At 49.3% G+C, this 24,103-nt stretch overlaps 1 protein-coding gene across 7 annotated transcripts in view; it reads right to left on the bottom strand.

Annotated features, from left to right (window-relative positions):
- The window catches only part of LOC144096738 (F-box DNA helicase 1-like), a 289,125-nt gene that overhangs the window by 47,075 nt on the left and 217,947 nt on the right, over positions 1-24,103 (bottom strand). For 5 of the 7 annotated variants that reach the window (XM_077629588.1, XM_077629583.1, XM_077629587.1 and 2 more), the window contains one exon: positions 6,499-6,687. In XM_077629588.1, the coding sequence (XP_077485714.1) occupies positions 6,499-6,687 (189 nt within the window). The remainder of the gene's footprint in view (positions 1-6,498; positions 6,688-24,103) is intronic. The other 2 variants (XR_013306837.1, XM_077629586.1) reach the window with 1 other exon arrangement.

Raw genomic sequence — 24,103 nt, 5'->3', positions numbered from 1 at the left:
TGTTGCCGAGTGGTTCACTTCTACTTTAGACAGAGTCTTGTGGGCATAAGCAATCACTTTTTCCACATCATCCTGGCGCTGCGCCTATAGAGCACCTAAACCCACATTGCTCGCATCAGTATGAAGCAGGGTAGGGGCGTCGTCATCATAGTGCGTCAGGACAGGTGGCATCTGTAGAATTCTCTGGAGCTCATTAAAACCTTGGTGCTCTCACCCCAGCGAAAGACAGCGTTGTCGCATGTCAGTGAAGTTAATGGCCAGGCAATTCGTGAGAAGCCAGCAATAAGTCGACGGCAATAGGCGCAAAGCCCCAGGAAGCACCGCAACGTCTTTTTGTCCGTAGGTGTTGGGAACTTGGCTACTGCGGAGAGCTTTTCGGGATCAGGACGGACAACTTCTTGGCTAACGACGTGTTCTGAGAATTGCAGCTCCTCGTAACCGCAGTGGCACGTCTTGGGTTTTAGTGTGAGGCCCACAGATCGTATGGCCTGAAAGACAGCCAGCAAACGGCATACATGCTCCTCGAAGGTGGCCGAAAACACGATCCCGTCGTCAGGATACACCAGGCATGTTTGCCACTTGAGTTCCGAGGGCACAGTGTCCATCAGCCTCTGAAATGTCACTGGTGCCGAGCATAAACCAAATGAAAGAACCTTAAACTCATGCAATCCGAGTTTGTTTCCTCAAGCACTCTGCCTGTTTCCGGTCTATTAACGTTACACCTATCATTTTTCTTTCCATAGCTTGCTGCACTGTCCTTAACTTGAGCTGAACCCTTTTCGTTAGCCTCTGAGAACACCTGCCACATGCACTCTACCCCATTCTTATTATTCTAGTTATTTCCCTCTCATGATCCGGATCAGCGCTCACTACCTGACCTAAGTAGATATATTCCTTTACCACTTCCAGCACGTCGCTGCCAATTGTGAACTGTTGTTCCCTTGCGAGACTGTTGAACATTACTTTGGTCTTCTGCATGTTGATTTTTAGACCCACCATTCTGCTCTGCCTGTCCAACTCATTGATCATGATTTGCAGTTCACCTCCTGAGTGACTTAGCAAGGCAATGTCATCAGTGAATCGCAGATTATTTAGGAATTCTCCGTTAACACTTATCCCCAACTGCTACGGTTGAGGTCATAAGGGATTGCTTATACAGGGTGGCTGGTTTTTCTAGCACAATCTCCCCTCTGTCCTTCAAGAGATCTGCTGTTACCTGATCCTCATCAGCTGCTTTTACCCCTTGCATTGCTCCTAAGGCTTTCTTTACTTTGTCTTTCGTTCCTGATGGGATGACGCATTGCTCTCTCATTAAGGTTCTGATTACATTGGCTACTGTACAGATATGCGTAGAACTCCTTGGCTACTTTACTTATCTTATCAATGGTTTATGGTTCATGGGGGTTTAACATCCCAAAGTGACTCAGGCTATGAGGGACGCCGCAGTGAAGGGCTACAGAAATTTTGACCACCTGGTGTTGTTTAATATGTAGTGATAGTATATGAGCCTCTAGAATTTAGTCTCCATCGAAATTCGACTTCCGTGGCCGGGATTGAACTTGCGTCTTTTGGGTCAGCAGCCAAGCGCCATAACCACTGAGACACCGTGGAGGCCTAAGTAAGTATTAGCAATAAGCTACAGTTCAATGCTTATGGTACACAGTGCAGTTGTACTTCCTGAAGCAATAATTTTGTAGCGATAGCTACATTATGGTAGCATTTCGAGCCTTTAGCGTGGCGGCACCGCTACGCTGTCACGTGGTGCGGAGCAGCTGCTGGCGGTGCGGCGCCGTGGCTGATCACGTGGTTGGTCACGTGGTTGGTTACGAGACCAAGTTCCACTCGGCTAGGTGTAGCTATCGCGTTACTCCAGGTTCAACCAGAACTAAACCACAGCGAATTTTTTTATTTTAATACACTAAAAATTAGTCCATTTTCTATGGTAGCGAAAGTGTTCAGGATATTTGCAGCTAAATGCATGTAATTCAATTCACTACCACAACTGCCATTCACTGCAATCACATTAGTACAAGTGTTGTGCCGAGTACAAAAAAGTGAATTTACGAGCAAACAAAACAATCTTCCCCACAAGACTCATGCTTGCATTATGATATAACACATACGTACTTGAGACATGTATATTTAGATTAAAAATGGTGGACGGTTGACGTGGTGAGGCCAAATGCGAATCAGCTGCGCTAGCACTTTGATTTCACTTCGAGGTTTTGTTTTCAAGGCCAAGCAAGTATCAGACAAAGACCGGCAAAATTAGACTTAAGCTATGCCTCGAGGGTATGACGCGATAGCATTATTGGGTTAATGCTCATATGTGTGGAATTGATCATTCTCTACTTTAAATTCAAAGATCCTCATACCACTCCTGGTGTAGCGGTTAAGCAACGCACCACTGCTTAGCGCTTGTGAGGCCCAGGATGCTCTTCCCGAGTAACCTCAAGGTCAAAGAGAGAGGCCAAACACCAGCGAAACTTGGGGTTTCACTGCTAGCACACCAAAAGATATAAAATTCTTATTCAGCGCAGGTACATAAATATTGTCATGAAGTGGTGACTGCTGTTCAGAGAGCAGAAAGGCTGCGAAGATGGTGTCTAAACAAAACTCTTTACTTGGGCTCACTTGAGGCCACAATGAACATGTGGAGGTCGCCCAGGAAGGCGACCACGGCCACATTTATTGAGCGCTGCCGAAGAAGAGATAGGATAGCGGGCGAGCGGCGGCGTCCGGCCCTGGCCCTGGCCAAGGTCCCGAGCGTTCTCACCAGCGCATGCTGGGGACACTTCGTCCTTTTCGGCATCGCGCACACTGCCAGCAGGCTGTGGCTCTGCCGAGAGAGAGTTAGAAACATCTGGCCATGGCTTCGACAGCTCTGCACAGGCCTGTTGAGCTGTGGGCTGGAGTGGTGAGGCAGACGGAGATACCGAAAAACCTGACACCCATACGGTCAGAGAGCGTTCCTTGTCATCAGGAGGCTGTGGCGATAACGGCAGTGGTGGGTGAGGTGGTGGCGACTGGGCCGAATGTGCCTCTGGGTGGGATCTGTTGCAATGATGCACGTCCAAAGAAGCGGAGAAGGCAGTTGTGGGAGCAGGACTTGTGGAAAAGCTGATGTTGAGACCATCTCAAGTGCCGTGAAGATGGATGGCAGGGCCAGAGACGCTGAGCTGGAGTGGCGGGGAGGCGGCCAGGGGCTGCCGAGGCGGGAAGTGCTGTGACGAAGGCTGCATGGGCGAGAGCGAGGTTGGTGCTGGGCCAGTTGCTTGCGGTGGCGAAAGCGGGTCTGCAGCGTTGTAGAGCGGCAGAGGGCAGTAGGAGACGCCGAAGTCCGCCAGAATGGCAGCGTGCAGCTCATTGTACGGCTGGTTGCCCAAGGCAGGCCAGGCGAGTCGGTGCAGTAGGTTGGGCGGGAGGATATTGCAGAGGACTGTGTGTTTGAACAGCTGGATGGTGATGCCGTTCAGGTCGAGCATAGCCTCGAACTTAGCACATCACCGATGCCTTGAGGATGGAACGCCAGATGCGGCATGTCGAAGACTGGGTCCTGCAAGCCCGGCATCCAGGAATGCAGCCGCAGGAGAAGGTGCGGATTGACGGGTCACCACAATGTGGAGGTCGCCCAGGAAGGTGATCGCGGCCACATTTATTGAGGGCTGCCGGAGAGGAGATAGGATAGCGGTAGAGCGGTGACGGCAGCATCCGGCCCTGGCCAAGGTCTCGAGCGTTCTCACCAGCACGTGCTGGGGACACTTCGTCCTTTTCGGCATCACGCGCACTGCCAGCCGTGCGAGTCGCTACAGACTCAATCACTCGGTGGCGGCGTAGCAACAAGTGCGCTCGGCGGTCGTCGAACAGAATGCCCACCGCTGTCGACCGTGCTCAATTTAAAGCTGATAGCGAACTTTTGAGATAAAGCGTGCAAAGTTACTAGAACATTCCGGAATAATGTAGAATCAGCTCTGCCTGGATGCGATCAATCTAGATAAATCAATTATGAAGAAATCAACAATGAGCTAGAAGCATTTATGCCATATTTTCAATCCACATTTCACCAGCGGTCTGTCACTGATAACTGGTCAATTTTCGAAAAGAAGATCGAAGAACTGACAAATTTATTCTCTCTGCCAGTTTTCCAGCAAACCGCCAAAAACCATAGTTTTCACACAATCTTAAGAGATTAGAAAGAAGAAAAAAACGACTTTATAGAGCAGCGAAATGGAACCCAGGTGCAGATGCATGAGATCAATACTACCAGGCCGAGGACACATATTACAATGCAATTTCGCTGCACCAAGCAGGCATTTTTTCAAACTGATCGACCAAAAATCCTAACAAACAACCCCAGGAGGTTTTTGGAAATAATAAATCCGCAAGCAACTCGCACCATCGCTCTAATGAATGCCGCAGGCGAGGATGCCAGTGATACTGAATGTGCCGAGATATTTAACCGTGCGTTTGTATCTGCTTCCACAGACGAAAATGCCTCACCATTGCCAACTCCGCCTACTGTAAACTGCTAGTAATGACGCCCATCGAAATAACAGCGCAGGGTATCACAAACCTTATCGACAGAATTAAGCTTTCGTCAGCCGCTGGAGTGGAAGAAATCTACTCAAAAGTACTGAAAAAAACAAAACACATTTCCACCATTTATCTCTAATTATTGTTGTTGCAATCGCTTTCGACAGGAACCTTACCAGGTGGGGAGGGTGGGGAGGGTCATCCTGGCCCACCAATCAAGTAAAAGGATTCTCCGCTAAATTATCATCCTATCTCCTTAACCAGCGTGCCTTACGAAATCATGGAACATCTCATGCATTCCAATATCATAAACTTTCTAGATTCCAACAACATCCTTCATTCAGCAAAACACTGGTTTTGCAGGGGCTCTCCTGCAAAACCCAACTGGAAATCTGCACTTACGATGTGCATGCTAATCTTGACCATAACCTGCAGACCAGCGATGCGTTATTTTTAGATTTCACGAAGGCATCTGACAAAGTACCTCACGAGCGCCTAATACTAAAACTCGCCCTTTTAAATTTACCCCTAATATCCTGGAATGGATTAAAGAATTTCTAGCTAACCGCTCTCAGTTCATTTCCATTAACAACCACCGCTCAAGCGCTCTCCCGGTTAAATCTGGCGTCCCTCAGGGATCTGTGTTCGGCCCACTCTTGTTTCTAATATGTATTAACGATCTAGCTTCTCAAGTGTCATGTAAAATTCGTATCTTCGCCGATGATTGCATAATCTGTTGCACTGTTACTATCATTTCTGATCAAATGGCCCTTCAAAACGACGTTAACAACGTCCATAAATGGTGTGACCTCTGGCTAATGACGCTAAACGCTAACAAATGCAAGCTTGCCTCCTTTCATCGTCAACACAACCCCCTTATTTTTTCCTGTGCAGTTGCTAACTCATTTATAGAAAGTGTCCAATCGTTTAGGTATCTTGGTGTCACCCTCTGTAGCGATCTTTCTTGGCAAACACATATTATCAAAATCACATCATTGCTAACCAATCTCTAGATTTCATGAATTGTCATCTTTGTCATGCACCGCAACACGTGAAGTTTCTCGCTTATAAAACCCTCCTCAGACCTAAACTTGAGTACACCAGCCCTATCTGGAGCCCACACCATGTATACCTAACACATGCACTTGAATCAGTTCAAAACTATGCCATTTGTTTTGTTCACTCTGCATACTCATATACCATCAGCGTTTCACCTCTGAAGACGAATTCTGGTCTTGAAAGACTCGCAGCACGCCACCGCATCGCCAGCCTCTGTTTGCTGCACAAGTTTTTCCATAGCTCTTTAAATCAACCACCCTACATTACTCAACCGAACCGCATATCTCACCGCATTGCCCATCCTTTTCAGATTGCCTGCCCTGTGTCCCGTACTGCAACTTCTTCAGGCTCCTTTTTTCCCTGAACTGTTGTAGACAGGAATGCCCTCCCCACAGATATCGCTGCCATCACGTACTCGTTCATATTTTTGAGATGCTGTAAGCATTTATATTTCAAGGCAATGACTTGTACTTGTTGATTAATATATTAACCCACCCCTTATGTAATAAGGTGAATAAAGTGAAGTGAAGAGGGAAAACAGGTTGTGGCCCATACACGGGTGCAGCCCCTACACGCGTTCATAGGGTATATGGCATATTTGGAGTCAGCATGCAAAAACAGATGTCCCGTGAAGATGTCATCACTGTGAGTTCCTTCATAAATAATTTTTTTACTAAAACCAGCTTTTCCCCTTAATGCTTGTGAAAGGTGAGTAGTTTGAAAATATGAAATGAACAGAATGGCTCTGCAAGGATTTGCTGTTAGTCATATCTCAAATATATATGGTCTTTGGGCAGGATTTCACTGAGCAGTATACCACAGCTGAGTCACTGAAAGCTGAGTGCGGCTAACTTGACAGAGCAGCCCTCCAAGGTGTCAGCTGCAGCTAAGAGGGACGCAACTCACTGGCCAGCCGCTGGTCTCCGCTGCAGCGCAGCTGGATAGTGTGCACGTAGTGGGGGACGCTGTGCTCGTGGATGTCCACAAAGGCCAGCTTGGCACACAGGTCCAGGTCCTCGCTTGCCTGGGCATACCGCTTCAGCTGGCCGTAGTCTGAGAAGCGCCCCACAAAAGCATCTCTCACCAGGGTGGACGCTGCGCACACACACCAGGAACAGCTGCACATAATTAAACTAGAGACTGACTCTTACCTGAAATCTACTGTAACACAGTATAAAAAGAATAACAGTGATGAACTTTGGCCAGTCTTGTAGGAAGTACCAATAAGTGAAGGTGTCATGCAAGCTTCAACAGCCACCTGTGTTGTACACTGACAAAGTTTTGGCTCTATGCACTGGTAATGAGAACTCTTGTGAGAAGTTGGTGGACTTCCTTTCTCAGAGAAAAGAACAACTTTATCACATATACGGACCACAAAGAATGTTTAGTACACATTTCTTGCAACCAGAAGTGGCAGGCTGTGAAGGCCGCTCAAGTAAGTTGACTGGTTGCAATAAACTGAAAAATGTTTATGTAAGACACACCAGTTTAATTTAAATCCAAAGTTTACAGCTCAGAACTGGGATGTTTTGTGGGTAGAAAAATCTGTCCATCTGCAGGTGGAAAATTGGGGTAGAAGGAAATCCCCACAGGGGAGACTAGAAGAGGGTGATCGATGCCACAGCCTGAACGCTTACTCTGCCGCCACAGGTTTATTCCATCTGGAGTTTCAATTACAAGGTACCCCCATTTGTCTTTACTCCTTGCCAAAAACTGCAACTTCACTAGGGGGCTGGATGCCGCATCGGGTGCCCGAAAGTGAAGCCACCGGAAGTTGGGCAGCATGTCCCGGAAGTCAGCCTTTGGCAGTGCATGAAATCGGACCTCAGCACGGTTTTTCTGTTGTAGTTTTCGTTTTCCACTTAGCACCTTGTATTTTTGAAGTTCTCGTCTTTCTTCATGACAATGCCTACCTGTTGCGCTGTCAACTGCATTAGGAGAGCAGCAAAGTCCTCGGGAAAAACGTTTAAAAAATAAGGGTCCATTGCATCGCTATGGGACGACACTAGCAGACGACAGAACGTCGCTACACACAGTACGTACGGAGCCTCGTGTGCTCAGCTCTGTGTCGTCCCGTTGCGCTTGCGTCGCCAACTCTGCTCTTTGTTGTGATGCACGTTGTCACGCTCTAAGCCCAAGTTATCCCATCAATGGGGTATAAATTTAAGAAATAATAAGTGGAAACCTCCATTAGGCAGCCAACTTTGCAGTGACCATTTTACCGAATTATGTTTACACCGAACCGGAGTGGGGGCGAAGCCACAATCTGGTGGGGTGCCGTCGGTGTTCTGCTGGTTCACATTAGCGCGTCCAAAGGATATATGGTACTACTTTTTCGACGGAGCTAGTGTATCAAGTACTGTTTTGTACTGTAGCAAATTATGCCTGAATGGGCTGTTATTCGTGATGCTTGGTGCAGTTGACTTCTAAGAGCGCTTATCACGTGCGCTGCAGCATTCGTCTTTTTCGTCAGTTGTTTCTCTCGCGCTGTGTAGATGAAACATGGCTGTGCTATTGAGTTAGATTAAAAGCACGTCTGGCAGGTAAATGGCACCCTAAACCGATAAACATCAGCTGCCGTTGATGAGAAGAGACATCATCCGCCACCAACCCGAAACTGAGACAGCGGCAGTCCGAGTGTCAGGATTTCCGCAAGATCATATCAGCCTCGACAGCAAGGTTTACAGCTGCGCGAACGGACTCGGGATGCCCGAGGCGGACCTGGTGCTGGGCTTCCGGGTCCCGAATGGCGTCGACAAAAGGTTTCGTGCTGACCAAGCCCATGGTGGTCTGTGGCGCACCCGGCAGCGACTGCGACGCCAACCGCTGAACAGCCGCGGAAAGGTCCTGGAAGCTTTCCCAAGGTCCCTGCCGGCAAGCACGCAGGCGCTGGTATTAGAGCCGGGGTTGGCCCGACTCATAATGGTCGGCAAGGAGGCCCGTGATGGCATCGTACCAGCCCAGCTCCGCGCAGAGCAGGTTCAGAAGCAGCTCCGCCGCTCGGCCACGCAACTTGGAGACGAGCATCACAGCCCTCGTGCTGGCGACCCATCCCTGCGCTGCCGCGATGGTGTCGAACTGGAGCTGGTAGGCCTCCCAAGGGCCAGTGCCATCAAAAGTTGGTCACTCCGCCGCCATACCCAGCGGGCAGGCCGGATGTGATACACCTGCACCATGCACACCAAGGTCGGACTGCGAAGCCAGCCCGATGGGCACGGGTGCAGACTCCATAGTGTTGATGCAAGGCACTGGCCCGCCGCGGTTCGGGTTGGTTGGAACAGCATGCCGGGGCCCATGCTCGACCGCCTCCAACCTCGCCACTAGTCGGTCCAGTCACCGACGGAGGCGCTCAAAGGCGGCCTCCAGCACCGGGGAAAGGGGCAGGCCGTCGGAACGCCCAAGATCAGCGGCGCCGTCTGGCGCGGCACCATGTGCCGCGTCAGCCGGAGGTTGCTCCCCGTCCTCGGCCCCTTCCGCAGCCTGTTTCCGAGCGTGGGTGAGCGCCATCCCACTTCTGACACCAAAATATGCAACGGGATGACAGTCCCACCCAAAAAAAAGCACTCCAAGTCGGAGAGAGCCAAAGGAACCTCGCCGGGAGCCCCCAATCTTTCATGGTATTCAGCGCAACGGCACATAGCCAAAGAAAGGAAGACAGAAAAGAAGAAGGACAAACACAGCACTGACTGACAACAGTTTAATCAGAGACGCACACACAACTTAAATACTCTTAGACCAGCGCAAGCGCACACCATAAAAGAACCAAAAAGGAAAAAATAGGAAAACAATCTCATCACATCTTTATCGCAAAAACTTTGAAAGGAACGCCTTTTCTGCATTATACAAAAGGACTGAGGTATTGCTGACACGTTCTGACCCAGCTTTTTTAATATAGTAGGCCTCTATCGTTTCACGGGTTGTTTTTAATTTGCTTCTGCTCAGAATCCTTACTCCCGAAAACATCGGCGTGCAATCCTTGCAAGTTGCGCAGTGCTCGACAAGGTTAGCACCTTCCCTATTCCTTAAGTCTCTTGCGTGTTCCCTAAGGCGGTCATTGACACAGCGCCCCGTTTGCCCTATGTACGACCTGCCACACGTCAAGGGGATTTCGTACACAACGCCTGTGGCGCATTCCGCAAAGCGGTTCCCGTGCCTCTTATTACACCCAGGTTTTTGGTTTTCACCTGTGATCGTGAGTAAAGATTTTGAGCAGAAGCAAATTAAAAACAACCCGTGAAACGATAGAGGCCTACCATATTAAAAAAGCTGGGTCAGGATGTATCAGCGATACCTCAGTCCTTTTGTATAATGCAGAAAAGGCGTTCCTTTCAAAGTTTTTGCGATAAAGATGTGATGAGATTGTTTTCCTATTTTTTCCTTTTTGGTTCTTTTACAGTGTGCGCTTGCGCTGGTCTAAGAGTATTTAAGCTGTGTGTGCGTCTCTGATTAAACCGTTGTCAGTCAGCGCTGTGTTCGTCCTTTTCCGTCTTCCTTTCTTTGGCTATGTGCCGTTGCACTGGAATACCATAAATGTGACTCAAGAACTAGCCCAAGAACTGACTCTACTGAACCCCAATCATTATGTTCGTCTGCGCACGCACGCTCCTCCGCGCACTCCCCGTGCCTCCTCTTCTTCCACCCAAGGCACTTGGCCAGCTTACGCCGTGCCCTGGGCGTTTATTCCCGTAACAATATATCTTCCAGCTCATCTACGTCCTGATTACGCAATGCCTGTATGACTGCTGAGGTTTCCACTGAGTCAAATGCTTTCTCGTATTCAATGAATGCTATATATAGGGGTTTTCTCTATCACCTGATTGATAGTGTGAATATGGCCTATTGTGGAATATCCTTTACGAAAGCCTGCCGGGTGGCACTCGAGTGTGTACTTTCGCTGTGTGAAGTTTATGGCTTCTATGTTTTCTTAGAGTGGGCCAGCCCAGTTTAGGGCTGTCATTTACAACGCAGTGGTTTTGCAGTTGTTTGTTTTCTTTCCTAGGCACATGTTTACGCGCAGGCATTTTTCATAAGATGCTGAGATCGCTTTATATACGCCTTGTGCTCCTTTATGCAATAAAGTTTAGTCTACGTTTGTGTGTGTCTTAGCCTCTTCGCCGGCTGTGTCTACTTTGCACAGTTCTTTCTTTGCATCTAAAGGGGCCAACTGGCCCGACAAGTTCTATTTAAGTGCCATCTTGCAGTGAAACCGTGCCATTATTGGTGTATTCAACCATGTGACCACATCTCGGTAAAACACCACTGATTTCAGAGCGTTGTGCCATTTTTTTCTTTCAGGAGTGTTTGTCATGTTTCATTATCTTTGCACTATCTCCACAGTACCTTTCTATGAAAAGAAACCCCCTTCCCATTGCTGATGATGTGCTTTTAGTTTTTGTCACTAGATGTCGCGACAACTTGGATGAAGTCCACTAAAACTTTCGTTGACAAAACGTACATGACTGTGTCGTAACAGCTGAAAGGGGCGCTACACTATACTGCAAATGTCTGTCTGGCGGGCGCGATTTATATTACTTTTCGGTACAACATCACTTTTGCCTGCACGCAAACACGATTACACTTGCCGGTCATGTTTCCACCACTGGAATACATATTGTCGAGACTCGGCAGAATACCGAGGACAGCTTAAAGATAAAAACGGCTTACTGGTCAACCAGCAAGAGTCCCTGCGCGTTTCGGCTTCTTTCTCTTCCAGCCTCGCGCTCGTAGACCCAGTCGTCATCTTTGGTGTCTTCTTGCATGCGGCATTTGCTCCCATCCTTGGAAGCATCGTCTCGATGGTAACAAAAAGAAGTAGGAGGTCAAGATCGGTCCGAGTAGTGCGGCTTCATATGTACAATATGGACGACGTCGACTTGTTGCTGGTGTCGCTTGGATGTCGATAACCCGCCTGGCACCACCTCATACGTCATGTCGGCTAAATGTCTCAGCACAACATAGGGCCCAAAGTATCGCCATAATAATTTTTCGGAGAGTCCACGGCGGCGAATAGGCGTCCAGACCCACACTTTGTCGCCAGGTTCATACATTACATATCTGTGGCGAAGATTGTAGCGTCATGCATCATACTCCTGCTGAGTTCTGATGCGCACTTGTGCTAGTTGGCGAGCTTCCTCTGCTCGCTGTGCAAATTCCTCGGCGTCCTGACCGACATCGTCGCCATCGGCATTCGGGAGCAACATGGCATCCGGCATAGTTGTCACTGGTCGCCCATGAAGAAGGCTGAAAGGCAACATGCGTGTGGTGCCTTGTCGTGTTGTATTGTAGGCGAACGTGACGTAGAGAAGAATTTCGTCCCAATTCTTGTGGTCCGTGGTGACGTACATACAGAGTATGTCTGCGATGGTCTTATTGAGGCGTTCCGTCAATCCATTGGTTTGAGGGTGATAGGCCGTCATTTTACGATGACAGGTACCGCTGAGGCGGAGAACGGTTTCCAAAAGCTCGGCCGTAAAGGCAGCTCCTCGGTCAGTTATAATGAGTGCCGGAGCGCCATGCCTGAGGACAATGCTCTCAACAAAAGAACCGAGCTGCTTCGGCAGTGGTACCCCTGGGCAGAGCCTTTGTCTCCGTGTAGCGAGTTAGATAATTGGTGGCGACAATTATCCATTTATTCCCGGCAGTAGATGTCGGAAATGGTCCCAGGAGGTCCAGGCCAATTTGCTTGAGAGGTGTCTTTGGCACTTGAAGAGGGTGCAGTAGGTCAGCTGGTTTTTCAGGGGGTGATTTATGATGTTGACAGTCTGCCAGTCTACGCACGCCCGTACATATAGCTTCACTGTCGCCGACACTTTCGGCCAGCAGTATACGTGCTGTACTCTAGCCAACGTGCTGGTGTAGCCTAGGTGGACGGCGGTTGGCTCGTCGTGGCAGGCTTGCAAGTCTTCCGTGCGGAGACCGGTTGGGATGACGAGTAGATGACCGTTCCCCCAGGACGGAAGTGTTTCTTGTAAATTACGTCGTTGTGAAGAAAAAATGAAAAGAGGCTGCGTGCGAAAATCCTAGGCAGAGCCGTAGTTCGCTTCCCCGAGAAATCAATAAGAGGGAGAAATTCCTGATCCTCCCTCTGCTGTTGGGGGAAAGAGTTGCGTCTTCTATGACTTCTAAAAAAGCGGTGTTGTCATCGGTCATGGTGGAAGGCTCGACCGGTGCTCGTGAAAAGCAGTTGGTATCCACAAGCTTCTTTCCGGATTTGCAAATAACCGTCATGTCGAACTCTTGTAACCGAAGGCTCCAACGCGCGAGTCTCCCTGAAGGGTCCTTTAAGTTTGTCAGCCAACAGAGAGAGTGATGGTCGCTAACGACTTGAAAGGGGTGAGCGTACAAGGATGAAATTTCATAACCACCCATATCACTGCAAGGCATTCTTTTTCTGTTGCCGAGTGGTTCACTTCTGCTTTAGACAGAGTCTTGTGGGCATAAGCAATCACTTTTTCCACATCATCCTGGCGCTGCGCCTATAGAGCACCTAAACCCACATTGCTCGCATCAGTATGAAGCAGGGTAGGGGCGTCGTCATCATAGTGCGTCAGGACAGGTGGCGTCAGTAGATTTCTCTGAAGCTCATTAAAACCTTGGTGCTCTCACCCCAGCAAAAGACAGCGTTGTCGCATGTCAGTGAAGTTAATGGCAAGGCAATTCGTGAGAAGCCAGCAATAAGTCGACGGCAATAGGCGCAAAGCCCCAGGAAGCACCGCAACGTCTTTTTGTCCGTAGGTGTTGGGAACTTGGCTACTGCGGAGAGCTTTTCGGGATCAGGACGGACAACTTCTTGGCTAACGACGTGTCCTGAGAATTGCAGCTCCTCGTAACCACAGTGGCACGTCTTGAGTTTTAGTGTGAGGCCCACAGATCGTATGGCCTGAAAGACAGCGAGCAAACGGCATACATGCTCCTCGAAGGTGGCCGAAAACATGATCCCGTCGTCAGGATACACCAGGCATGTTTGCCACTTGAGTTCCGAGGGCACAGTGTCCATCAGCCACTGAAATGTCACTGGTGCCGAGCATAAACCAAATGAAAGAACCTTAAACTCATGCAATCCGTCGGGAGTGACGAATGCTGTCTTTTCCCGATCCCTCTCATCTACTTCAATTTGCCAATATCCACTTTTGAAATCTATTGATGAGAAGTAACGCGCATTTCATAGCCGATCAAGGAAATCACCGATGCGGGTGAGAGGGTAAATGTCTTTTTTGGTCACTTGGTTGAGCTTGCAGTAGTTTAACAAGTACCACGGGGGAAGCCCAGGGACTCTGTGACGGCTGGATAACGTCGACTCTAAGCATTTCAGCCACCTGGCGCTGAATGGCTTCGTGTTCTTTCGAAGCCACGTGGTAAGAATTTTGTCGAATCGGGCGAATTGTGTCATCCGTGATAATTTGATGTTTGGTCAAAGGCATTTGGCCGATCCGCGATTCTGAAGCAAAACAGTCTTGAAAGTGATTTATGAGATCCAAAAGGCATCCCCATTCTGAAGACGACAAATTTGTGCTCACATCGAGGATGGTTGCGGGCACCTTGCTCAGTGATCCTTCCTGTTGCAGCACAAAACAGTCCTGCGCACTTGGGAGGCTGTCGAAAAAGGCCACAGTTGTGCCTTTCGGAATTTTCTGACGATCGTCGCTGAAGTTTGTCAGCAGCACTTCGGTGTGCCCATTGGCAAAATTGACTAGCCCTCGAGCTGTAGAAACACCTCGGCTGAGTATCAGGGCGACTGCCCGTTCGGCGACGCCACTGCCGGTATGTGCCACAACGCACTTCACTTCAACAAGAGAGCATGACCGCAGAGATAATGTCACCGTCTCATTGGTGACTTGTAAGGGCATCAGTGGTACTTCCACATAACCAAGGTCTCCATGATTTTTGGTGAAGATAATAACGTTGTCCCAAAAGCTGATTACAGCCCCATGAAGGCGCAGAAAGTCCATGCCCAAGATGAAGTCTTTGCAACAATCAGAGAGAATAATGAAGCTGCCAGCCAACACTGAGTTTCCTATTTCTATGCGGGCAGTGCACTTCCCAGTAGGTGCCAGTAGCTGACCCCCAGTACTTCTTTTTACAGGCCCAGTTCATTCGGTTTTTACTTTGCGGAAATGCGGTAAGGTCGGCGCTATCAGTTTCGTTATCGGGGCTGCTCATCTGGTGCAGCATTTTCAGCGGTAATTTCGGTGGTAGTGCGGCAGCGTCAATGCCAACAGCGGCGTCAGAATCACGGGTTGCGGTCAGCAGTTGCGGCGGTGGTGAGGGCTTTGAAACTTTTCGACTGGTTACAACCTCCCCTCACGAGGTTGCGGCTGTTAGGTCCGCCATCCGATAACGTCAGCATCGCTACGACGCGTCAGCAAAGAATAACACTGTGGAGATGGGCAGCGGCGGCGGAAGTCCGCCGGACATCCCTGCTAAGCGACGGGTCCTCGATTTGGGCAGTGCCAGCGTCGAAATGGCGTCGACCAGAGAGGCCCGCCCCTCTTGGCGGTAGCGGCAGTACCGATACACATGGCCAGGTTGTCCGCAGAAGAAGCAGAGTGGTCGGCTGTCATAAGAGTGCAATATGTCAGTTCGGGCCAGGAGGTGCCCACTGAGGCCCCTGGATGAATCACGTCTGCTGACGGCTCAGTGAGCTCGGCGGGGCGAGGTCTGGTGGCGGGCGACGAATGACTGCCGCATAGCTCACGGGTGGCAGCTCGTAGTAATATGCAGTTATGACGGCCGTGTTGCTGTCGGGTTGTGGTACGTGGTATGATTCGCAAATGGCTGCTGCCTTGTCAACTGGGGAGACTCTGTCACATATATTAAGGAGCCTAAATTAAATTTTAAAGGAAAGAGGTGTGAAGAAGACGAAGTGGATTAACCGAAAAATGAAGAAGATGAAGAAGAAGCATTCGGTGAGGTGGAGAGAGATGATTGGTGGAGAAGCATTCAGTGAGGTGTAGAGAAATGATTGGTGGAGGGCTTATGTGGACTAACACAGAGGCTATAAAAGGGCGAGGGAGAGCGAGGCACGGGGGGAACAGCAGAGAAGTGGAGGCTCCGGCGGGTCAGGGACACATCGGCTGGAAGAGAGAGACGCCGGCTACAGCTCCGGTGAACTCGCATTCTACGACTTCGCATCGTGGACTTCCTGCCATGCCTGAGCCCGTTCCGGGGAGTCAACGAAGGACGCTACCACCTGCTACGGCCAGGGGTGCCTCCAGTGCTGTTGCCACCCATCCGGGTGGGGCCCCCAACGCCAACAACACCGGCATCACCTACACGGGCGCTTGGATGGGGAGCTTGTACTACACAGCCAGCGACGCCAGCCCAAGCACGTCGAACGCAGCCGGCGACGTCAGCCCACGCATGTCGAACACTACCTCGACGACGCCTACTGGATCCATACAACGCTGCAGCCACACCGCACCAACCGTGAGCACGAACGCCGACCGCTAATAGTAGAATGCCAGTAGCAGACGCTGGTAGCAGTGTGCCCGGGGTCGTGTGTATTTATAGTCTTTGTGTTTTGTGTTTGTTAGTTTTGTGTTCTAGTGTGTGTGTCCCGTAGGGTGTATTAAATGTGCGTTTGTGTGGGTACACCTGTTGCCTAGTCCATTCTTTCGGTCCGAGCGTTCTCCGGAGAGATCCGTGACAAAGATAAGTGGCGAGCCTGTGCAAGGATTCATTTCCTTTTTTTCTTTTTGCTTTGTCTCAGATTATTCTGATCTCTCGATGGCAGAAAGTATGGATTTGGCGAAAACGTTAGAACTGGCACTCAAGCTGGGGTTAAGCAAAGAAAAGGCGATGCGTCTCTATGACGAGGAGGCAAAGAGGCAGAGAGAGGGGGCAGATAGGCAGAGAGAGGAAAGGGCGCAAGCACGGGCACACACTCGCGAAGCAGAAGAGTGCGAGGTGAAAAGAGCTTGCGAGGCCGAAGAGCGAGAAGAGAAAAGAGCTCGCGAGGCAGGAGAACAGGAGAAAAGAAGGATAGAACGGGAGAAGGAGTTTATTTTGTGGAAGCAGGCGCATGTCGCGGGAGGATATGAGGAGATCACGGACAATGATCAGCGTTCCTTAGCGGGTACAGAATCTCCTAGAACAGCCAGAGTTTGCCCAAGGAAGCTGATTGCTCCTTTTGATGACAAGAGAGATGATTTGGATGCATATCTGCAACGATTCGAGCGGATAGCTTTGGGGCAAGGCTGGGAGCGTAGTGGATAGGCCACAGCATTGAGCATGTGTTTAGTCGCAGAGGTGCTGAATGTGTTTGGAAAGATGCCTGCTGCTGATTCCATGGACTATGAGAAAGTAAAGAAGGCACTCCTCCAAAGATTCAGGCTTACAGCAGAGGGATTTCGTGAGAGACTTCGCACCACGAAACCTGAGGATTCGGAAACCGCGAAGAAGTTTTCCTGCAGGCAGACCAACTATTTTGATAGGTGGCTTGATACGTCAAACACAGAAAAGAGTCTTGAAGTTGTGCATGACAAGCTGGTAACAGACCAATTTTTAGCGTGTTGCAGCTCAAAGCTGGCTCTATTCTTGAAAGAAAGTTGTGTTCGTTGGTAGAGTTTGCCGACACTGCAGACCAATTCCTCGAGGCTCAAGGGTTAAGAAATTTGAGTAAGGCAAAGGAGGAAACCCAAAAGACCTTAGCGACAGATGCGGCAAAACCAAGATCACATGGCGGTGCATCTAAGGCGCCAGTAAGGTGTTTTCTCTGCGGCAAGGTGGGACACCGTGCAGCTGACTGTCGGACTACTAGCGCTGCCCAGAAAACACAGGCTGTGTGTCAAGGTTGTAAGAGGAGGGGTCATACTCTGGATGAGTGCCGATACAGAACGCAGGACCGAGCTGCATGCATTGTCGACTCTAGGGTAGAACTTGTCACGCCACCCAAAGTTCCATAGCTGAAAGGAGAGAAAACGCCGCTGGAAAATGAGGCAGTGAGTGGAACACCCAAGTCGAAAGCAGCAATGCCAGTGGTGGTTGGGCAAATAGTGCCCCGATCCCGAGTGGAGGGTGCTCGACGTTGAAGAACATGCAAAGGAGGAAAGGCCCGCGATAGCTCAGATGGGTGCAGTCAGTTTCTCGTTGGCAGTGGAGACAAGAGCTCAAGCGACAGCCCGAGCAACGCAGCGTCCGCTTTCTACTCCTGTTACGATGTGCCTGAGCGTAACACCGGGCGACCTTGCAATTAGGCAAAAAGAAGAGCTGAGCTTGAAAGCCTGCGTCGAAAAAGTCGGGGAAAAAGTGAAAAGAAAGAAGAGTCGTATCTCCTTCGAATATCAATTGGTAAACGGTCTTCTGCACAGGGAATGCACATTTAGTTCAGGAAGGCGGGTCCAACAGCTGGTGTTACCGAGAGATATGCGAGAGACCGTGCTACGCTTAGGACATGACGCCATTATGGCCAGACACCAGTGTGTTCAAAAAAAGGCGTCTAGGATCACCGAGGAGTTCTTTTGGCCGGGTGTTCAGAGTGACGTTAAGCGCTTTGTTCACTCATGTGACGTGTGCCAGTGCAGTGCAGAGGTACGGGACCAAAGAGTTGGTCCCGTACCTCTGGGCAAGATGCCAGCCATCGACCTACCGTTTCAGCGAGTGGCTATTGACATTGTGGGGCCAATCTCTCCAGTATCCGCCAAAGGCAATAGATATGTGCTTACTCTGGTTGATGTGGCCACTCGTTATCCTGACGCTATTCCACTGAGAACTATTGACAGTATCCAAGTGGCGGAGGGTCTCGTGAAAACGTTTTCGCGTTATGGATTCCCGAGGGAAGTTTTGAGTGACCGGGGCTCTAGCTTCACATCGGAACTAATGAAGGAGGTTAACCGCCTTTTGTCAGTAAGGCAGTTACTGACGACGCCTTACCATCCCGTGTGTAATGGGCTTGTAGAGCGGTTCAACGGCACCCTCAAAAATATGATCAAGAAAATGTGCCAGGAGAGACCTACTGATTGGGATAGATATCTCCCAGCTCTTTTGTTCACTTACCGCGAAGTACCACAAACGAGTCTTGGTTTCTCGCCCTTTGAGATGTTGTAAGGGAGAACCGTTAGAGGTCCACTTACAATACTCAAGGAGATGTGGGCTAATAAGGAGATTGCATCAGATCTCAAGACAACTTACATATACGTTCTTGAGTTGCGGGACAAGTTGGAAGAAACATGCAGGCTTGCACATCAAGGCCTAGAAAGGGTGCGCGAACGCTATAAGGGCTACTATGACAAGAAAGCCACTCACAGGAATCTGAATCCGAGCGACAAGGTTCTCATCTTGCTACCCACGGATCATAATAAGTTACTGATGCAATGGAAGGGCCCTTACCTTGTGACGCAGAAGAAAAATGACATGGATTATGAGTTACTGATAAACAACACCAAGAAGGTTTTCCATGCAAACATGTTGAAAAAGTACGAAGAAAGAGTTCCCGTACAGTGCGCCCCCAAGGTAGCATGCTGGGTAGTAGCCGAGGAGACAGATGATGTTGTCGTGGTGCCGACATGGAGTGGGAAGAAAACTGTAGGATGGGATAAAGTGCTAATAAACCCCAATTTGAATGAAGACCGAAGATCACAGATAAAGGCCCTACTCCAAAGCAAACGGGATGTGTTTTTAGATGTGCCGGCCAAACCGAAGGCATATGTTGCAGACCAGATCTCTCTACAGATAGACCAGTCAGCGTGAAGCAATACCCACTACCTTTAGCAGTTCAAGAATCAATAGAAAAGGAGGTGCGGGATATGTTGGACCTTGGTGTGATTGAGAGGTCATAATCAGCATACAATGCGCCTCTAGTTGTTGTCAAAAAACCCGATGGTACTAACCAACTGTGTGTAGATTTTCGTCGGCTAAATGACATCATAGTACCCAATGCAGAACCCATACCAAGAGCGGACGTGGTGTTCGCTAAGGTGGCTCTCAAAAGGTTTTTTTTCTAAATTTGACTTAGCTAGACGGTATTCGCAAATACCAATGGAAGATTCATCTAAAGAGAAGACTGCCTTTTCGTGCTCGGTAGGTTTATTCCAGTTTAAACTCATGCCTTTTGGTCTGAAGACAGCATCTGCAATATTCACGAAGTTGATGAGGAAGGTTTTGGATGGGCACCAAAATGTAGAGCACTATATTGATGACATCTTGGTGGCAACAGATACGTGGGAAGAGCATGTAATTACGCTAGAAAAACTATTTGATAGAATTCAGCAAGTCAGGTTGACCATAAAACCGGCAAAATGTGAGGTGGGCTTTGAAGCCATTTCTTCTCTCGGACACAAGCTGGGGATGGGGCACATCGCAACAAAAGACGACATCTTGGACAAAATACAGCAGGCCCAGACACCGATGACCAAGAAAGAGGTACAGTCGTTCCTGGGTTTAGCGGGATACTACAGGGACTTTATTCCCGATTATGCCCACATAGCTGACCCGCTTGTCGAACTCACTAAAAAGGGAGCAAGCAATGAGCTGAATTGGACTGCTGAACATGAAAATGCATCCGTGACGTTAAAAGGGCATATGGCAAGACCGCCCGTTCTACTTGCTCCAAATCTGGATAAACAGTCTGTGCTTCGCACTGATGCATCAGACCGAGCGTTAGGAGCCGGTCTCTTGCAAGAAGAGACTCGCGTGCTACATCCAGTATTTTTTGCAAGCAAGAGATTATCGGCTAGTGAACGTAACTACTCCACTGTTGAAAAGGAATGTTTGGCGGTGGTGTGGGCGGTAAGGAAATTCCACATTTATCTTTAAGGGAGACATTTCAGGATTCAAACAGATCATCAGCCGCTTGAATACTTAACCAAGGCCAAAATGAGCAATAGTAAAGTTATGAGATGGAGTTTGGCATTGCAAGAATACTCATTTCAGGTGGAATATATTAAAGGCAGAGATAACGTTGGAGCGGACTTCATGAGTAGGGACAGCTGAACAGCTCTAGGTATCTCTGACATGTATCTTGTTGTTGTTGTGTTGATGTATCTCTGGAATTTATTTTGTTGTTATTGCTGTTGTTGGTGGTATGTGATTATACAAGGGAGTGTGTTGCGGACACGAACATGTTTATTAAGGACTCTGTGCGGACAGTGGCAGTGGTGTGTTAGTGTTCTGAAAACGCAATTTGGTGTGTTGTGTTAGTGGTGTGCGTTTGGTGTGTGCTGGACCTCTGTGGTGTGTTGTGTGCTGGGTCCAGAATTGCCACAGAAGATAGTCGGTTGGCTGGATGGCTTGAAGATGAGTATGACGTGAGCAGTTTTTCATGGAAAAACTCTTGAGAGAGGGGGCCCTTGTCACATATATTAAGGAGCCTAAATTAAATTTCAAAGGAAAGAGGTGTGGAAGACGTGGATTAACCGAAAAATAAAGAAGAGGAAGAAGAAGCATTCGGTGAGGTGGAGAGAGATGATTGGTGGAGAAGCATTCAGTGAGGTGGAGAGATATGATTGCTGGAGAAGAGAAGACGACGACAAGGCTTAGCTTACCTGGACTAACACCGAGGCTATAAAAGGGCGAGGGAGAGCGAGGCACGGGTGGAACAAAAGGGAAGCGGAGGCTCCGGCAGGTCAGGGACACATCGGCTGGAAGAGAGTGACGCCGGCTACTGCTACGGTGAGCTCGCGTTCTACGACTTCGCATCTGGACTTCCTGCCGTGCCTGAGCCCGTTCCGGGGAGTCAACGGAGGACACTACCACCTGCTACGGCCAGGGATGCCTCCAGCGCTGTTGCCACCCATCCGGGTGGGGCCCCCAACGCCAACAACACCGGCATCACCTACACGGGCGCTTGGATGGGGAGCTTGTACTACACAGCCAGCGACGCCAGCCCAATCGCGTCGAACGCCGCCGGCGATGCCAGCCCACACATGTCGAACACCACCTCGGCAACGCCTACTGGATCCATACAACGCCGCAGACACACCGAACCAACCGTGAGCACGAACGCCGACCGCTAATAGTAGAACGCCAGTAGTAGACGCTGGTAAGTGTGCCCGGGCCGTGTGTATTTACAGTCTGTGTTTTGTGTTTGTTAGTTTTGTTAGTTTCGTGTTCTAGTGTGTGTGTCATGTAGGGTGTATTATATGTGCGTTTGTGTGGGTACACCTGTCGCCTAGTCCATTCTTTCGGTCTGAGTGTTCTCCGGAGAGATCCGTGACAGACTCGTGATATGGTGCAGACGGTGACAGGGAGTACCAGAGCTCTTTCCTAACAACTGCTGCGACGGCCTCTGGTGACTGAACGCTCGTAGCAGTAATTTGCTGAAGCTCCTCGAGGACAATTTCTCGAATGAGTTCTCGAAGAGTAGTCCTATCGGTTGCAGTGAGCGCCGCCACAGTCGTTGGAGCACCGTTGAGGGATCGGTCGTACTGGCGGCACCGTTCTTGGAGGGCTCGCTCTATAGCTGTCGTGTCCTTGACGAACTCACTGACAATTTTAGGTGGGTCGCGCACCAAGCCGGCAAACACCTGCTCCTTGACTCCGCGCATGAAATGCCGTAGCCTGCTTTGCTCACCCATATCGGGGTCGGCACAGCTAAAAAAGCGAGCCATGTCTTCTGCAAACATAGCTACGCTTTCATTCGGCTTCTGGACGCGCACTTCAAGCATGCGCAGCGCATTCTCTCTTCGATCAGTACAAGCAAAAGTGTCCACCAGCTGGCGGCAGAAGTCATTTCATGTGGACAAGCTGGCCTCGTGGTTTCGAAACAAAGTTCTTGCATTATCCTGAAGGGCAAAATAAATGTTGCAAAGCTTCTGGTCCGCGCTCCACTGGTTGAACTTGGCTACTCGTTCAGACTGGCCAAACCAGCCTTCCATATCTTCAAACGCGTTCCCACGGAAGCACTCTGGCACCTTGGTGTTGTGAAGACTCACCGGCATAGGGGTGGAAGGTGCCATGGCTTGGGAGGTGCCATGGAAGGTGCCATGCTAACTGTTGACTGCACCGTGTGACGGCCATGACGGCGCAAGTGTCGACTGCGGCGCCCTCACACTCCCCAGGAGCAAGTCGCGCCCGGCTCCAGCGGTAGATTTTCAAAACTGAAGTATATCTATAAACGTTGGAAAACAGACTTTGAATTTGGCCATGCTTTTCGTTGGCTCCTCATCGGCTTGACAAGACAAGCATTGATGACGATGGAGATGGCAGACTACACGGGGGAAGCCTCTGCGCATTGCAGTGAGACTGCACCCCCCCAAAAGAAAAAATTCGCAGATAACCCACACCCCCACTTTTTAAACGCGTTTTTTTTTCTTCAAATTTTGGTGCGGGTTATACGAGAGTAAATATCGTATATAATTTATTTATTTATTTCAGAATACTGCAGGCCACTGCTTGGCCCAAGCAGGATGGCCTATGTCGCGTTAAGGAACGAGTTAACACCATCACATTAAAAAATATGATATTTCCATGCTGTTCCTGGCTGCAAATGAAGTAATGCAACGAGAACTCTGCGTTGTCGCTTTCTCTTCTGGAATAGAACACAAAGTTGTTTCTAGAAGCAGCTTCTTCTCCAACCTCATGGCTGACCCATTCAGTGCATGATCCTGCAAAAAATGCATTAAAAGGGCATCCTTGTTGATGTGCTGGTCGAGTTCGTTCTTGTGTCTTGAACCCAAAGATGGGCAGAATCAAAGTCACAACTCTAAAAGTCAGATCCTGTATTCAATGAGGTGAATTTACAGAGTGAATGGGAGTTTGTGACCTCATCAAGGCAAGGACATTCAGATAGTGTTCTGATTACTTCTGAAATATTTGAAAAGTTAATATTTTACCTCTTCACACCAATGTGCAAAGAAGTCAAGAGAAAACCTACTTTATGCAGCACCTTTCTGCTGCAGTTGATGCTGCGAAGGGAGCATTACGAAGCCTGGGCTTCTGCGTGAAATTCAGTGTTATGAAATATCCTTACACTGCGAATCACTCCGAAGTTCGAAACGAAGTGGATGTGCATCACATTGTCAAGGGTTCGACGAAAGCTCATCTGGTCAGGCATTAGTAGAAGCAAAAGATTACAGTCACTGACCAAGTCAAAGTAAAAACAAATTGACGCTTCGGAACGCGTACGGGTTCCTTGTTCACAATGAGGCTAAAATGGCAGTGGTCGAAAGTTAAATACCCAGAATATGACGTAATGACTGTATGTACACGGGTGGCATCATCCCTTCCTTCCGGTTCATAGTATCAGGTGTCGTCTGGATGAATGATGACTCAAGCAAAAGCCGTGCCGTCAGGTTCCGCTCTTTGGAAAGAATTGCGGCGTTGTCCCAGGCGATATCATGCGTTTTTTCGTGCGCGTGCTCGGCAATCGCATTGGAAGCCACTTTGTGGTTGTCAACATCGCGCTGATGCTCTTTCAATCTTCTGGGGAATTTTCCCGTTTCGCCTATGTAAACGTGGTTACAATCACTGCATGGGATTCGGTAGACAACACCGGGAAAGCGGTTATCTGGCAGGGGGTCCTTGACATTCACCAGCATACTTCGAAGTTTGCTGGAAGGCACGTGTCCGATGCGCA

Source organism: Amblyomma americanum, chromosome 7 (genome assembly GCF_052857255.1).
Source record: "Amblyomma americanum isolate KBUSLIRL-KWMA chromosome 7, ASM5285725v1, whole genome shotgun sequence".
Classification (NCBI taxonomy): domain Eukaryota; kingdom Metazoa; phylum Arthropoda; class Arachnida; order Ixodida; family Ixodidae; genus Amblyomma; species Amblyomma americanum.
This window is presented reverse-complemented; position numbering and strand designations above follow the sequence as displayed.